This window comes from Pipistrellus kuhlii, unplaced genomic scaffold (assembly GCF_014108245.1).
Source record: "Pipistrellus kuhlii isolate mPipKuh1 unplaced genomic scaffold, mPipKuh1.p scaffold_m20_p_15, whole genome shotgun sequence".
Classification (NCBI taxonomy): Eukaryota; Metazoa; Chordata; class Mammalia; order Chiroptera; family Vespertilionidae; genus Pipistrellus; species Pipistrellus kuhlii.
Window position 1 is genome coordinate 9,270,693 of NW_023425460.1, and position 18,124 is coordinate 9,288,816.

General features: G+C 39.0%; 1 protein-coding gene and 1 pseudogene across 6 annotated transcripts in view; both read left to right on the plus strand.

The window, feature by feature from the left end:
- The window catches only part of MICU1 (mitochondrial calcium uptake 1), a 142,950-nt gene that overhangs the window by 76,456 nt on the left and 48,370 nt on the right, over positions 1-18,124 (plus strand). For all 6 annotated transcript variants that reach the window (XM_045581739.1, XM_045581742.1, XM_036437778.2 and 3 more), the window contains one exon: positions 3,227-3,424. In XM_045581739.1, the coding sequence (XP_045437695.1) occupies positions 3,227-3,424 (198 nt within the window). The remainder of the gene's footprint in view (positions 1-3,226; positions 3,425-18,124) is intronic.
- LOC118718880 lies at positions 3,434-5,611 on the plus strand (annotated as a pseudogene).

Genomic DNA, 18,124 nt, shown 5'->3' on the forward strand with positions numbered 1-18,124 from the left:
TTTGCTAGGCAGTTTCAGAATACAAGGATGAATGGCAAGTAATAAATGCACAGAGACAAATATTTTAAAATACCTAGAGACATTTATTCAAATTTGCACCCTATGTCCATCATACATTTTTTAAAATATGTTTTTATTGATTTTTTAGAGAGGAAGGGAGAGGGATAGAGAGATAGAACATCAATGAGAGAGAAACATAGATTGGCTGCCTACTGCACACCCCCTTCTGGATCAGCCCCCAGCACAGGCATATGCTCTGACGAGGAATTGAACCTGTGACCTCTTGGCTCCTGGGTCAGTGCTCAACCACGGAGCCACACCAGCAGGGCAGTTCTACACTCTTAAATATATACAATCTATTAGAATTCATATTTTACTATGGCACATAAAATATAGAAACTTTGCAACCATGTACCATTTACCCCTTCTCCATTCTTTGTGCCGTAGTTGTCCTATGTATTATATCTGCATAGAATAACCCTCCCTTATCCGAGGGAGAAATGTTCCAAGACCTGGCCCCCAGTGGATGGATGCCTGCTACTTTGGATAGTATCAAACTCTATACATATTGTGATTTTTCCTAAACATACATACACTTTGTGGCTTCTCTTTGGCATATCCAAATTGTCCACACCATACTCTTGTGCTTTGGGGCCATTATTAAGTAAAATAAGGACTACTTGAACACAGGCATTGTGATACCGTGACAACAGATCTGATAACTGAGATGGCTACTAAGTGACTAATGGGTGGGTATCAGATATAGCATAGATATGCTGGACAAAGGGATGGTTCACATCCCAAGTGGGATGGAGCAGGACGGTGAGAGATTTTATCACACTGCCCAGAATGGCATGCAATTTAAAACTTATGAATTGCTTATTGCTGGATATTTTTCATTTAATATCCTTTCTCTCTCTTTCTCTCTCTCTCTCTCTCTCTCTCTCTCTCTCTCTCTCTCTCTCTCACACACACACACACACACACACACACACACACACAGACATGAAACCTAGTGATATGTACTTTTCAATAAAGTTTTTAATGAAAGAATATTTATAGTTATTAATAGTTTAACATAAGTGTGATAGTATTTGGATTGTGTTATTGTTAATCATTAATAAAGATGCTATAAAAAAATAAAGATGTTATAGTATTAGTTAATTTTCCCAAAACACAGTTTTTCCCCCAGTCACTTATACAAATACTCTGAGCACCACTTTTGAAGCTAACATACAGTTTCCACAATAGCAGAGCTATAAGCTATAATATTTATAGCCACAACAAAACTTAAATCATGGTAGGTCCTAATACTGATTCAATATTGGTTCACTACTATTGGAAAATTACTCATTTCTCTCTTAGATAAGATGATTTATATATTGCCTTCAAATAGGAGAAGCACTTTTCTGATTATTTTGTGTTTCAATTTAAAATACAAAAAACTGTGCCCAGCCAGTTGTTCAGTTGTTGAGCATCAACCCATCCACCAAGGTCACTGGTTCAATTCCTGGTCAGGGCACATGTCCCAGTTGTGGACTCTATTCCCAGTCGGGGATGCACAGTAGGCAGCCAGTCGGTATCTCATTCTCAACATTGATGTTTCTCTTTCCCTTCCTCTCTCCGTAAAGTCAATAAAAAAACATTTTTAAAAAGTAAGAAGAAAGTCTAAAAAACTCCAATTTAAATAATTTTAAAATCTATTACATACCTGGCTTTTAAGTCTCCGTGTGCCTGAGAAACAAAAGTCAACCAATCTGGGCCCTGGCCGGGTAGCTCTATTGGTTAGAGCATCATTCCAATACAACAAGGTTGTGGGTTTAATGCCCCGTTGAAGGCACAAAAGAGAATCAGCCAATGAATGCATAAATAAGTAGGACGATAAATTGATGTTTATCTATCTCTACCTTCCTCTCTATCTAAAAATCAGTCAATGAATAAAAATGCCAGCCAATCTTATTTACATAAATAAATATGAACCCAGAAAAAATCATAAACAAAACCATTTATGATGTTAACCTGGAGTTAGAAGAAAACAATGATAATGTGCTTTGCGAACATGAGAAAAATAAGGCTTAAAGAGATTAAATGATTTGCACAAATTCTACTCTCACTACAGAGTAACAGAACCAGACCCCATGTCTCCTGACTAGTCTTTCCATTATACTCTTACACCCTTTATAGAGCCTGTGACTTCTAAGTTGTCTTAAATAAATATTTTATGGTCATAGAGAACAAGTAAAATAATAAACACTTAACTAGGGTGAATTTGTTATGTTTTTCTCATTTGGCTATTTAAACGTCAAGGCTACATATATTGTTTATTTCTGTAACATATTTTATTATTTACCCTTATGTATCCAATTTAGTTATTCTGAATAGCTGTGTTTTTTAGCTTGTAAAGAGGTAGAAAAATGGCAGGAACTAGTAGGGGCAAAAAAGTTATAGCAATTACCAACTTGCCTCAAAAAACTATACTTAATGATATATATATATCATTAAGCCATAGTTGTAGTCCCAAAAGTTATCCTTTCTCAAAAAAAGCACTTTTAAAACTTCTCAGAGATTGAACTAATCCCCCATGTTTTCTTGGAGAGTTATTTCATACAATTTTGTATTTTCATATATCATTCTAATAAATGTTATTCTCTTAGATGTTAAGTATTTATTTGCCTATAACTGTGCTGTCACTCTTCACAACTAGAGAATTAGTAGTGAAAATTGTGGAATTTTAAAAATTATCGTGAGAAAAGGAAGGTATTACTGTGAAGTTGATCATTATTTATTGTGAGAGAGGTTTGGAGCCTCAAAACAAATATATACTCTTTTCTGAAGAGAGATATATAGGAGGGTCCCAATTATAAAAGTATCAGACATCTGTGTTAGAATCCTGGTGCTGCTACTTGACTTTGAGCAAATTGTTTAACTCTATGTGCCCCAAATTTCTCATCTATGAAATAAGGAACCTCATAGGGCTTCTCTCATAGGATTGTCGTGAGCATGGAGTGGAAAGCTGGTGTGGGCTAGAAGGGGTCAATGGGGGGTAAAGGGAGACATCTATAATACTTTCAGCAATAAAGACTTTTTTAAGTAAAGTAATACAAAAGAAAGAATTGTAGCACAGTGAAGGCAAAGAATAAACAATCAATAGGCAGTTATTTTCCTTACTTTTCTCTAATTTTTCACTTTGTAATGTTTTTCTGGATGGGGGTTTGCTTCTCTTTAGGTTCAGAGCATCATTCGCTCCCAAACAAGTATGGGTATGCGTCACAGAGATCGTCCTACTACTGGTAACACCCTCAAGTCTGGCTTGTGTTCAGCCCTCACAACCTACTTTTTTGGAGCTGATCTCAAAGGGAAGCTGACCATCAAAAACTTCCTGGAATTTCAGCGCAAACTTCAGCATGATGTTCTGAAGTTAGAGGTGGGTATTTCCCGGACTTCAGGGCACTGTCCATCCCGTGTACGCAGAGAGCTGCGGGGTTAGGAGGGCCTGCATTACTGGCATTCTTTCTGTCTCTCTCCAGCTGGGAGAACTGATTGCTCTGAACCGTATCAGACAGTGACTTACTGTCCGACAGCAGGTTGGAAGTCATGTGTTCTGAGAAATGTCTTGGAGTCAGGTGGTTCTGGGCCTGAAAGCAAGTGTCTCAATTGAACATCTCAGTTGTCTTTGGATACTCAGCTTGAGGAAAAAGAAATGCAGAGGTCAGAGGTGCTCTCAACCTGAGCATGTATCCCCACTTTTATACTATTGTGTAGAGACGAGGGGGCATCCCACTTAACTCAGTTGAGACAGTTTGAAAAATCACAACTGAATTCCCATAATTAATAAATTTTAGTTTATTATTTTGTTATTAATACTTAACTGAGGGTATTTTTTCTATTCATTTTTAGAGAGAGTGGAAGGGAGGGGCAGAAGGGGAGAGAGAAACATCACTGTGAGAGAGAGACATCGATTGGTTGCCTCCCCACACTCTAAGCCATGCTAACCAGGGCATTAATAATACATGTCTTAAAAATACATTTAAAAAAAAGAACACTCTTAAATATTCATTCTGTAGAAGAGAAGCAGAAGTAGAATAATACTTCTAAAAATTAGATCAAACTTTGAAATGTATCTGTGTACATGTTTTCTGAAGATGGTATAATTGATATTCAAAGAATTTACCTAAAAAACAAAAAAATACCCTTTGCACGTTCGCCTTGCCCGTGCCTCTGGGAGCCAAACGATTGGGGGTTAATGTCGCAGAAGCCCACAGAGGCGTCCATTTCAAACTGAAAGAGAAGACTGCCCACAGCAGCCTGCATTCTTCAGAGATGACACAGGTGTCAAATAGGGCATGATGGGATTGGAGCCCACCCAATTGGCCCTGAATGTGGAGCGTTTCCGGGAGTGGGCAGTGGTGTTGGCAGACGCAGCGGTCACCGGTGGCAGGCACTATTGGAAGGTAACAGTGAAGCGCTCCCAGCGATTCCGGGTAGGGGTGACAGACGTGGACATTTCTTGGGATAGCTGCATCGGTGCTACTGGCCGTTCTTGGGTGTTAAACCTATGCCCAGTGCAAGTGGCAAACCATGTTGGCCAATGAGAAAGCCCCTATTGAGGGCATCAGGCATCCAGAGAAGGTGGGACTGCTGCTGGAGTGTGAGGCCCAGAAGCTGAGCTTGGTGGGTGTGAGCTGGGTTGTGGTCCACATGCTACAGACAGAATTCCAGGGTCCAGTGGACCTGCCTTTGCCCTTTGGGATGGAGAATTGCTGACCCATTCAGGGCTTGAGGTGCCCAAGGGCCTCTAGTGTGTCCATCACTGGATTTCCCAGTAACACTCTTGGCCAGCCTCCTTCTGAAAGTGCCTGGAACCTTTTAACTTTGCCTCAAGCATCCTCTAGCTCCCACAACTCAGGTCCTCTGTGCAGTATCTTGGTCATTTCTCTCCCCTACCTGTGAAAGCTAGGCTACCATGAATGGATTTTCCTTGACTTGCTTCCTTGGGTCCTCTGTCTTCCTGTGCCCAGGTCTTTCTCAGACTGTATTCAGTCCTGGGGTTTTTCCTTTCAGCTTTGTTTGGATTTATCATCACTATGATACGTTCCTCTCCTTTTGCCCATGTGTAACTGCTGTTTGTTCTTGGTGTTCTAGTGAGTCTCTCCACAGTAAATCTTTTCCGCATCTGGCTGGCGGAGTGGTTCAGTGACTTGGCCTTTTCCCTAAAGCTCATACAGATCCTGGGCTCTGCTCCCTCAGAAAATGCTTTACTGGCTGTCAGAGTGAGAACAGAGCCCTCCTTCCTCATTCCTCACAGCTGGACTCTCAGCCCACACAACTGCAGCTATCCTCACCTGCCTTAATCTGCTTCCCTCTGACACCTGGTCAATCCCTGGTACACACCCGGCCAGTTACAACCACTACCAAAGGGAAAGAGACACTTGGGGGATACCAAGGGCCTTTGTGCTGGAAACTTTATTCTTGAGAAGTTCTAGCTTCATTTCTGCTACATTGGAACTTCCAGAGGGAGGAGAGAGACCTGAGGTCTTACACAATACATTTTTGGGCCTGCTTAGCTCCAAACCCTCACCCTCCCACCGCAACCTTGACAGCAGAATACACTAAACCTAAAGCAGTATTAGAGGTTGAGGAAAATCTGGTGGGATGAGCATGTATGTGAAACATGTATTTCTCTGTTTGACCCTGTGACTCCATTTTATTCTATCTTTATGGTGGTGATGCAACTGAATGCCTCTAAGGGTTTGGCAAAAATAATTATTTGTGTAATTAAAGTTTATTTGAGCGCGCGCACACACCCCCCCACACACACAAAAGTAATGGATTTCTACAATTCAGTCTCCTTGAGTACCTATAATAAGTGATATGCATATACACAAAAGTCAGATTTTAGATGTGCGTGAGAACCCCCACAGGATAACGGACCCAGAGGAGTATCTAGTGTTTATGTGCTGGGTTAAACAAAAAAGACGACCTGCCTTTATGAAGTTTGCATTCTTATCACCAGAGAAGGTGAGTCTACGTTGAAAGAAATCTGTAAAACGAACCTTGTTAAAATAATTCTTATCATCCTTTAGTCTCCCCATACATGTTAGCTATTTTTCTACAGTTGCCATTTTTTGTCTGTTTCCTGCTGATAAAGGGACGACATCTTTCACATAGGAATTTTACTCCTGCTTTCAATTTTGAGTTGTTATGAAGCTCAAAACTTCTCTCACAATGAATAATTATCAACTTCACAGTAATACCTTTAATATCTCAGGATAATTTTTTAAATTTCACAATTTTCATTTCTGATTCTTTAGTTGTGATAAGAGATAGCAGTTATAGGCAGAGTTGGTATGTATTATCGATAGAATTCTAGACATATGCCTTGGCCCCTGATGTGCATACCTAGAGTAGTCTTCTGTGGAAACGTTATAACATAATCTGGGAATGTAAATTATTTTACTAATTGATTATGTAATTATAATTTAACACAGAGTATAGATCCATAAAATGTAGTTAGAGAATAAACACAAACTAAATAGTACTTTAAATAATAATACGGCATCATTCAGAGCATGGAGCAGGTGCCACAATCTAGCTTAACAGACATTCCTAGACATAAAATTGGGAGTCTCAAGAGACAGAGCATGAGACTTTTGTCTTTCACCCTGAGATGCTATCCAGCTGAAAGCCCACTGTAAATTGTATAGATTGCCAATTAGGTAGAATATTATAAAGCAGATCCAGGATTTCACATATGTGTATCAACGTATAGCCTACGCCCAAATGCAGAAGAAAATAGATCTAGTAGACAGCCTTATCTAAAATACTTATTCTAACCATTTAATAAAAAAAAAATCACTATTGCTATATCACTAAAAGAAAGGAAAAAATTATTCAATGCAATAATAAAGTAATTTTTAACCATTTAATAAAAAAATAATAAAATAAAATAAAATACTTATTCTAGAAAGCTATTGGTTTAGCATCATCTGTAGGCTTTGGGCCAAGATGTACCGGGATTGTAATTGTTTGGCAGTCAGCAATTCCCCATGTAAGGGAGTCAATTGACTTTTTTGTGAAAGAACACAGGTTAACATGTAATAAATATTCTATAAATGTTTATTAATCCTGAATTCATTCTGTAATAGCACAAGTCCAGTGAATTAGTGGTTCCTTATCAATAAAACCCATTATGTCTTCCCCACTAGATTTGTAATTTTTTTGGAAACTGTGAATAGCAAACAGAGCATAGATTTTGATGTTCTCATAATGAGATTTTGATTAAAATTTATTTCCACCACTTACTGGCTATGTGACATTTGATGTCTTATTTATTCTCTTAGAGCCTGGCTTCTCAGGACAATGTTTAAGTGAGATGGTGTTTCTTACTGTCTGGATTATGTTCCCCAGAATTCCTTTGTGGAAGCCCATAACCCCAGGACCTCAGAATGTGACTATACTTGGAGGCAGGCCCTTAAAAAAGTTGTTAAGTTAAAAAGAGGCCTTGAGGCTAGGCCCTAATCCAGTCCTACTGGAAGAGAAAATGTAGACTCACACAGGGAGACATGGGGGGTGAGCATGTGCAGAGGGAGAACCATGTGAGAAGACAGCAAGAGAGAAACCAGTAGCAAGCCAAGAAGAGAGGCCTCAGAGGAAACCAATCCTGCTGGCACCTTAGACTTCCAGCCACCAGAACTGTGAAAAAACAAATTGCTGTGAAGACACCCATTTGGTGGTAGGCAGCCCTAGCAAACTAATATACCACCGGGCATATACTATGCCTTTAATAAGTATACATTCACCTTTTTTTTTTGTATACCCTCTGCCATTTAGTGTGGTAGTTGGCAAATAGTGGGCACTTAAACAGGTCTTTTCAGATAAATGACCAAAAGGCCTTACTTTCATTTTGAAAATAGTTTTCTCATAAGACATATGGAAAATGGGGCAATTTTTGTTTTTATAAAACACTTTTGATTTTACTTTTCAAAGTTTAAGTAATTTCTCTCCTCATTAAGTATGAAGTATGTCATCATCACAGCCAAAAGGAAATTAGAAATGATTACTATTAGCTTTCATATGGGTTTTATCATTTCTTCATTCTTTCTATTTCTTATTGGTTTTATTTCTTTACTTACCTACTTTAAAATTTTAGATCAAGGAGATTTATAGTTTCATTTAGTTATTTCTTTTCTTTTCTCACCACAGTAGTTTTGAGAGTGAAAAAAAATACCATTTATCTGTCAAATTTAATTTTCAGAAAAGTCAGGAAAGAGGGAAATGTCCATGAACATTTAATGAGTGCCTACTACAAGCCAGGCAATTTACGTACTGCATATTATATTCCTTCTTTGTTTTAATTCCAGCCAACCATGTTGGTTTTATATCCATGTCACAACTGTAGAAACTGAAACTCAGAAAGATAAAGTCACAGTGCTATTAAATGGTTGAGTCAGGATTCCAACTTAAATCTTTCAGAATGAATTATTTTCTATTCTTTATCTAATTACTAGTGACCCAGTGCATGGATTCATTAGAAGGAATTTAATTAGAAGGTAGCCGGGTGGGATTGGGCAAGACGGACCAGACACGCCTTGGAGCCAAACTTCCACAGTCCCTCCCCGGCATCTGCCGAGTGAGCAGGGTCCCTCCAGCAGGTGGGGTCCCTCAGCCTGGCATGTGGGGATCGGGCTGAAATTGGCTCTCTGACATCCCCCAAGGGGTTCTGGAGTGGAAAAGGGCACTCTGCAAAGTTATTGTCGTACAGGATGTGGAACGCAAACGCAAGTGTGCAATAAACTAGATTCAGGATGATAGTCCCCTAGCAACAACATAGCTGATGACTGAAAGTGGAATTGCACAGCTCTGTGAATCGGGCTCACTCCTCTCTGGTTTCGGGGTGTGTCACCTGAGAACCTCCGCTGCCAAGTCACTGCAGCTTGGCAGTTCCTGTGTTGAGCATCAGCCCCCTGGTGGTCAATGCATGTCATAGTAACCAGTTGGACAGTAGTAGGGACACTTAGCATATTAAGCTTATCTACACTAATAAAAGAGAAAGATCCAAATTGACCGTACCTTCGTGACGCCCATCAGCCAATCAGGAGTGAGTATGCAAATTAACCCAACACCAATGGCAGGTTAATTTGCATATATAGGTGCCCAGCGGCAGGGGGAAGAACGCTTGCATCATCGCCAGGACGACATTGTCCTCTGGGCAGCATGGGAAGGGGGAAAGTTGTTTCCAGGCCAGAGCATAGGCTGTGCTGGCAGCCAGAGTAAGGAAGGCCCATTCTGCATGAATCTTTGTGCTCGGACGACTAGCGTGTGTGTGTGTGTGTGTATATATATATATATATATATATATATATATATATATATATATATATATAATTACTTTTAGTCTGAAATGATATTTCTGTGTGTGACTTATTTGGAACTCTAAAGAAAAACAAAATATTCTGAAATTTAGGAACAGGAAAAGACGAAATTTCTTGAATGATAGACTTCTTCAGCATCATTGTTTCTACTTTGTTTGCTCCTCAACTTGAGTGTTATGACTAAGAAAAAATAAACTATTCTTTTGTGTTTAGAAGATATCTAAACCAGCCATTTCTTTTCATAAGAATCATTAGCTTGTTAGATATTTTAAAATGTTTTAATGCTCTTAATTCTGGTCAGATTTGTTTTATTCTACCCTTAATTCTCTGTTTGGGAACTCAGAAAACGTAAGTTTGAAGGAATAACTTAAGAATACACAGTTGGTTTTTAAAAATATATTTTGAAGTTATTAAAAACTCCATCTAAGGCTACAAGAACTTGAGTTTCTCGGAGACAGGTGCCATGGCTAATTCTAGTTAATATATTCATTGGTTTCCTGAGGACTACCACAGTAAGATGTCAGTCAAAAGTGAAAGGTAATTGAGAACTCTTTGAAAGATTATGATTAATTTTAATTTGGGGGAGGGGAAATGACAAAAATGTCATTATGTCAAAGAAAAGCAAAAACTAATTTATACAAGAATGAAGAAGCCAACTCTAGAATACAAAACAAGGAAACTGAAATAGTATCATCTAACAGAATTCCAGTCTGCAGCATGATTTTTAAATAAGTTTTGGGATTCATATGCTTATTGCATAACCAGATTATCACATTTTTAAAAGGTGTGACTATCAATTATCTGAAGGCAAATTAGATATAATTCAAAGAATAACAGCGATAGTTGTCCAGTCTTCAAGAAAAAAATATATTAAAGTTAAATAGATTTGTTCAGTCAGGAAGAAAGGTAAAAGTGAGACATAAAGAACTATGCTAGAGCCGAAACCGGTTTGGCTCAGTGGATAGAGCGTTGGCCTACGGACTGAAAGGTTCCGGGTTCGATTTCGGTCAAGGGCATGTACTTTGGTTGCGGGCACATCCCCAGTAGGGGGTGTGCAAGAGGCAGTTGATCGATGATTCTCTCTCATCGATGTTTCTAACTCTCTATCCCTCTCTCTTCATCTCTGTAAAAAATCAATAAAATATTAAAAAAAAAAAAAAAAAAAACTATGCTAGAGAAACCAAGATGGCAGCATAGGTAGTCACCTGTACTTGCTGCCCCTCACAACCTGCCATCTTTGTTGGGTTAATTTGCATACTCACTCCTGATTGGCTGATGGGCATTGTGGAGGTACAGTCATTTTGCATATTTCTCTTTTATTAGTGTGGATGATTAAAGTGCCTACAGCGGCTGGGCCAGCGTGACACAGTGGTTGAGCTTCAACCTGTGAACCAACAGGTCACAGTTTTATTCCTGATCAGGGCACATGCCCAGGTTACCACTCATTCCCCAGGAGGGGCAAGCAGGAGGTAGCTGATCAATGATTCTCTATCATCATTGATGTTTTTCTCTTTCTCTCTCTCTTCCTCTCTGAAATTAACAAAGATATATATTCAAACGTGCCTATGGATATTCCAGAATCACCTGCCATTTACATCATTAAGCCGACATCTTTGTGTTCATCTCTTTGAAGTCCTTAAAATAGAATTAAATTTTGTCCTGATGCAAAGGACCATATTGAGAAACAACCTCAGCACTTTTTCTGGCTAAAAGATTGTGAGAAAGGAGGCCAGACAACAAAAGGGCTTTCTATCACTTTCTGAAGCTAGAACACTCTCAGGAAAACAGATTTCTTTTTATTTTAATAGCCAATTTGATTTTTTCGAACTGGGAAACTGATTCATATGTAAACTCAAAGAAGAGAGTTGATTCTTGATTTAATTAAATCTGCAAAGCAAAACTGAAAATGTTCAATGGGGTTTCCTTTTGTTTATTCTTCCACTTTTGCCTCTACAAAGCAGAACATGTATAGTGATAAATCTATAGTGTTTTAGATGTTTTCATCTTGAATTTCCAAAAGTCATTTAAAAAGTACCAAAAATACTTGTCTCTTTTAAGTATTTATAACTTTAAGGAGCCAAGTATAAATATTTAAAGCTGTAAAAAACACACACACACACACCTTTTTAATCTTTGATGTTTCTATCCCTCCCTCTCCTTTCTGCTCTGAAATCAATAAAAATATATTTTAAAAATAAATAAATAGAAATATATAAAATAATAGAATAAAATTTTAAATTTCTTCAACAAGTCTTTATGTCAGTCACCAATGACTTGATGTCAGTATTTTTACAGCTAATTATATTTTCTCTCTGTACCATACATTGTGAGTTAAGTCTAATATCTTGCCCTAATACGAACAAATTAGCTCAAGATGATTTAGTTTAATAAGGAGATATGTAAAATCCAAAGACAAACTCTGATTTGATTTTTTACAAATCCCTTTATGTCCTTCAGCTCAAGTTTGCTATTGTTTGTGGCTTAGAGGGTCTCTGACTGTAGAATGAGACTGAAAATACTGTATATGTTAGAATTTACATGGTGATAGAAAACTCTTTTGATGTTGTCAATGCAACCTTGGTAATGATTCTGTAAAAAAAAAAATATACAAAGCAGTGCTTTTTTGTTTCATATCTTTTGAAGAATGAAGGAAAAAGTTTTGAATGATACATTGTTACTCAAAATATTGATGTTGGCATGGTTTTTATTTTATTTTTTTAAAGAATAGTTTATTGATTTTTAGAGAGAGAGAGGAAGGGAGAAGAGAGAAACATCAATGTGAGAGCACAATATCAATTGGCTGCTTCCTGCAAGCCCCTGACTGGGAATTGAACCAACAACCTGCAGTACACAGATGACACCCAGCCAGACCTGGGCATGGTTTTTAAAAGGTGTCAATCAGTACTTCAGAATCTGACCTTTCAGATTGATAATGAAAGCACAGAAAACTGTTAACATTGGTCTTTTTCTTAGATTTCCAGATGGCTTTGCAATTCCAAAATCAATGATATGTTAGTGATACCTTTGAAATACTTTGCCATCTCCATGATTTTCCTATCATCAAATATCTTTAACTTTACATTCTAAGTTAAATTTAAATTGGCCACAAGAAAAAGGAAACCATGAATAAGTCATGAAGATTTTATCTTTCTCCAGTGAAAATTTTTCCTCAATCTATCATTCAGATAGTCTTATCAACCATTCTTTAGTCAAACACAAGTGCTTCTCAACTTATAAATGTGCTGTGTACCATTTAAAGTTCATTTGGAATTCAGAATGCAGCAATAATTTTTTACTTGAACATACACCAGAATATTTAACATAGAATATAGTTTAATGCAATATAGTAAAGTGAAAAGTATTGTTGGCGAAGATGATTGTGGATTTGTCGTTCAGTTTACTGTATACCTACTCTAACAGCTGCAGCTGTCTGTGGATGTAGACCTCTAGTAGCATCAAGTGTTTTAATGTTTGAATACATAATACATAATAAAAAATACTAGTACTAGTCAACATTCTTGTAAGTTTACCAGGAGCCAGACACTATTCTAAGTGCTTTATGTACATTATTTCATTTAATCTTCACAATGCTAGGGGTTGGCATTATAATTATCCACATTTAACAGGTGGGGCACAGAGAGGTTAAATAACTTGCCTGTGCTCTCACACAAAGTAAAGGAGTAGCTGAGCTGTGAGTCTAGGCAGGCTGCCTCTAGATCTACTCTTAACTATTAACTTACACTAGCTTTCCAGGAGTTGTGCTAAATACTCAACGTATAAATATGAACAAAGCATTGTCCCTGCTTCCAAGCTTATGAAAGTGAACTGAACAAACCAGAAATTCTTGTACAATGTTATTAGTATACTAGAGGCACAGTGCACGGATTCATGCACCAATGGGGTCCCTTGGTCTGGCCTGCACCCTCTTGCAATCTGGGACCCTTTGGGGGATGTCGGGCTGCCGGTTTTGGACCAATCCCCACAAGCCAGTGCACAAATCCATGCACCGGGCCTCTAGTATGCATATAAGATCTTTGGTTAATCTCTTCCGACCCTCCCTCTTCCCTCTGAGATTTATCAGTCTGTTCCATGCCTGTGCATTGAGTGTCTTCCCCCTGTGGTCAGTGCACATAATAGCTACCGGTCAAATGTTCGCTTGGACATTTATATATATAGATTACTAGAGATATTCAGATAGTGCAGTAAGAGTAAATCAGTCTGCAAAGTAGAGGGCAAGAGACTGCTCAGAGGAGTTTTCCCAGAGTAGCAATATTTGGGCCAGCTCTAACTCTTGACATTCACTCTGTCTAGGAATGGGGTGGTTAATTTTCCTTCGCTCTTTTTTCTGGTTGTAGGACAGATGAGAAGGGACAGGGAGGCCGTGAGTAACACTGGGACTAGAGCCAGGAGAGGGTGACAGAGAAAATGACCTTTGTTCTCAAGTGTGTATGTCCCAAACCAGGCTTAAGTTAATGTGTCTCCTCGGTGTTTTCATGTTGTTCTCAATTTTGAACCTGAAGAGTAGAGGGCAGGATAAGAGAAGAGAAACTCCCTGGATTTCTCTTAAGAGTTAGCTGTACCTTAGGCAGATAAAATTTGGCCTCTCAGTCAGACTCAGAGTAAAGATTAATAAATAAATTATATCAAGGGTCTCTGAGCCTACTTTTCATTTTATCCCTCTTATAACCACATTTAGCTACAGATGCCTTTCAGAATTATGGTCTGTGGAATTAATGGACATTTTACAAGAAAGGGGGCTTTAAAGAATGACAGTTGTGCCAATGAGTGGAAAAAACCTTGTCCTTTTTCTTTCTTCCTTCTTTTAAGTGATTTTGCCTCAACTAGCTCTGATAGATCTATTTTTCCTTTTTCTTTCTTAGAAAAAAAGACTTTAAAAATATATTTAGCATCTAGCCTGCATACAGCCTTAGGAGTCTAGGAAGTCTAGACAATGTTGTAGGAATCAGAGCCAGCTTTGCACTAATTTGTGAATAAATAATGCATTACAGCCTGTAGAATTCAGACCCTGGGCAGATGTACTTTAGAGGGTCATATATCAAGTTATTATCCTATGAATTCAGTTAACAGCACAGTAATGATTTTTTGTCAAGTCTCTCATTACTCGTTATTTTTCTTATAATAATAGAATGCCTTTTCTCTCTTCCCATCCACATTCTCACCATTTGTTTTGTATTAGTCTGCCTCAACATTAGCATAAATGTTTTTTCTTATTTAAGCTATTTGCATTAATGAAATATAAACCACTTCAATAAAATTTTTTCCATTAAAAAGGACTTTAAGCTGGGACCGGTTTGGCTTGGGGACTGAAGGGCCCCGGGTTCGATTCCGGTCAAGGGCATGTACCTTGGTTGCGGGCATATCCCCAGTAGGGGGTGTGCAAGAGGCAGCTGATCGATGACTCTCTCTCATTGATGTTTCGAACTCTCTATCTCTCTCCCTTCCACTCTGTATAAAAATCAATAAAATATATATATTTTTTAAAAAGGACTTTAAATAAAGTGATGCCAAAATATTTGGGGGGGAGGGGGTGCCCCTTTTCTCATCAGTCTTTCCTTAAGATCTGATAACCTATCTACCTAGCAGAAAAATAAAAGCCAAAAGTGTAAAACTTAGTCACTTTTTTGACTGATAAATTAAAATTATTGGGGTTTTGGTATGTGCCAAGCATGTATTAGATACTGAATATACAAAAGTAAGTAGACCCTGACTAATGGACTTAAGGCGTTATGGTCAGACTGAGAAGTAGGACAGTTATTACAGTACAGAAAGAAAAGTGCAGTGCTGGAGGTGTGCACAGAATGGATACACAATAAATATTTGTTCAAAGAGTAATCAGTATGCAATACTATTATTTGAATTTTTACATTTTTTTCTGAATTTTAATTTTTCTTCTTTGGCCCTGGGAGCCTTAATCTCATATGAACAATTGAGATGATAGCTACTTCTCAGACTTACAAGGTCAGAAAGCGCAGTGCCTGGCACCAGTCATGCACTCCAGGAGGTTTGTTCATTCATTCATGATCATCCATTTGTGGTTTCGGCGCTCCGCATCGGACTGCCACACAGAGCACCTTCCCAGAGAGGTCGGGGTTGCCCGAACTTGTTTCATTATCAGAAAAGGAAGCGAGGGGAGAATTAGGGTCCTGTGCTTCCTGACATCACCGTCCAGTGGCCCATCTTGATGTTTTTGGCCGCCCTGCAACCTTTAATATTTGAAAGGATTCCAGAATATTGCCAGCCTTACAGGCATTATGTTGATTAACTTTTCAATCCCAAAATCAATGATTTTTAGTATATCCATCTAGAAAAATAAGGGAGGTGTACTGAATTCACTGTGCTAGAAGATGTTGCTTGGTGAAATGTCTGATACTATTTTTTTAATTTCCATGTAGGTACATTTGTGAAGTGTGTTACCAGATATTAAGGAACCGAGTAGTTTTCTTGATGATGCAATTGGCCACTTTCTCTCTATTCAACATCATATACAGAACTTTTTTATAAAAAGTTACTGCTATCGTAATTGCTAAGAATATGAATATACTATTCTTTTCCTTCTAATGTAAAAATACCTTTCTGTGCCGAAACCGGTTTGGCTCAATGGATAGAGCATCGGCTTGGGGACTGAAAGGTGCCGGGTTCGATTCCGGTCAAGGGCATGTACCTTGGTTGCGGGCACATCCCCAGTAGGGGGTGTGCAAGAGGCAGCTGATCAATGACTCTCTCTCATTGATGTTTCTAACTCTCTTTCTCCCTTCCTCTCTGTACAAAGTCAATAAAATATTTTTAAAAAATAAAAACCTTTCTGTGCTATTAAGGTTGGCAGAGTGCAAACAAATTCTGGAAGCATCTCATTTGCTATAGTGGAATTACCTTACCCTCTGGTGGTTTTTATTATTGTGGTGATAATTGTTTCTCTCTCTGTCTAACAAAATGACACTTGGGATAAATCAGTGTTAATAGGGTTAATCTAACAGTTGCTCCTGTCCAAGTTAATGAGTCTTCTGCTGGGCCTCTAGCTCTGCTATTGGTGTTGCTACCACTGCCAGAAAGATCCCAGCTCTTTGAAGCTAGTGGTTCTTCAAAGTAGGAGGATAGTTTCTAACCATTCCCTCCATGGAGCATTGCAACTCTGTATTTGTTAGCTATCTATACAATAAAAGCGTAATATACTAATTAGACCGGATGGCCGAACGACCTTCCCGACACCCTTCTGGATGACCTTCTGGACAAAGCTACAGTGGCGAGAGCCAAGCCCCTTGTATGAATTTCATGCATCGGGCCTCTAGTTATTGCATAAGAAATTACCCCAAAACTTAGCAGCTTAAAACAACAAGCATTTATCATAGCACACAGTTCCTAAAGGACAGCAATCCAAGAGCATCCTAGCTGGGTGGTGCTGGCTCTCTCGTCAGGCTGTAGTCACAAGGGCAGCCAGCACCGCAGTCCTGAAAGCCTGGCCGAGCTGGCGGATCCTCTGCACCACTCACTCATGTGGCTGTGGGCAGGAGGGGTTGGTCTCACCCTGTACAGCTCTTCGCAGACTCTCATGGGACGCCAATTGCCTTCCTGTGCAGCAAGTGACCCCAGAGAGAACGTGTGACCACTGAGGAAGCCACACTGTCTTTCATAACCTAGCCTTAGAAGTGATACACCATCACCTCTGCCATATTCTTCCCACTGTGGGAGGGGCTGCACGAGAGTGTGGATATTGGGAGATTGGGAATATTGGGGGCCGTCTGTATAAGGGTACTCACCACCTTCACCAGGTGTAAGAGGAATCTTTGGAGGGCTGTGTCAAGAATAGTTCCAGCCGAGACCGGTTTGGCTTAATGGATAGAGCGTCGGCTTGGGGACTGAAAGGTCCCGGGTTCGATTCCGGTCAAGGGCATGTACCTTGGTTGCGGGTATATCCCCAGTAGGGAGTGGGCAAGAGGCAGCTGGTCGATGACTCTCTCTCATCAATGTTTCTAGCTCTCTATCTCTCTCCCTTCCTCTCTGTACAAAATCAATAAAATATATTTTTTTAAAAAAAGAATAGTTCCAGTGACTTGCTATCTCCTGTTATGCTGTCTGATGGACCGGCACCATCCCTCCCGTTCCCAGACATTGTCTCACTGTAGAAGATGTCCCACCACTTTATCTTTGCGCCCTGTGGTGATTTTATTTCAGATGCCTTATTGTCTATCTGTGTCACCTGGCATTGCTAGTCACCACAGCCCTCCCCACATGTTTCATTGGCTTCTAATCTGGTGATTAGACAGTTGCAGCCTCCTCCCCTTCTTCCCAGAAGACATTGCTTCCTACTAGTATTCAAGACAGTGTGTGTCAGCAGCTTCTCTGCCTTCCCAGACACCCAGCTGCATGCTCTTGTGATTCAAACTCTACAGTCCATTTCGTCTCCAGAGAAGTGTGCCAACTCTGCTGCTTTTGAACTGAATGAGGAAGACTCTTCTAAGTCTCTAGGATATAATTATTTTTTTTCCAGTGGTGGGCCTGAGTTTCGTTTCTGTGATGTGTCATGGTTTATTGCTCCCAGTAGTGACAGAAGTTTTGGACAATTTAAACGTGTCATGTTATATCCAAAACAATGTGGTATGTCTTAGTTTCCAAACTTATAATTTATTCTATCAATTTAAGGAAAATGTTTGTTAAGATCACTTTGAAATTCAGTACCCATTATTAAATGAGTTTGTAGGTTTTTTACTGTGATATTTTGTAATCAACTTGGCAAA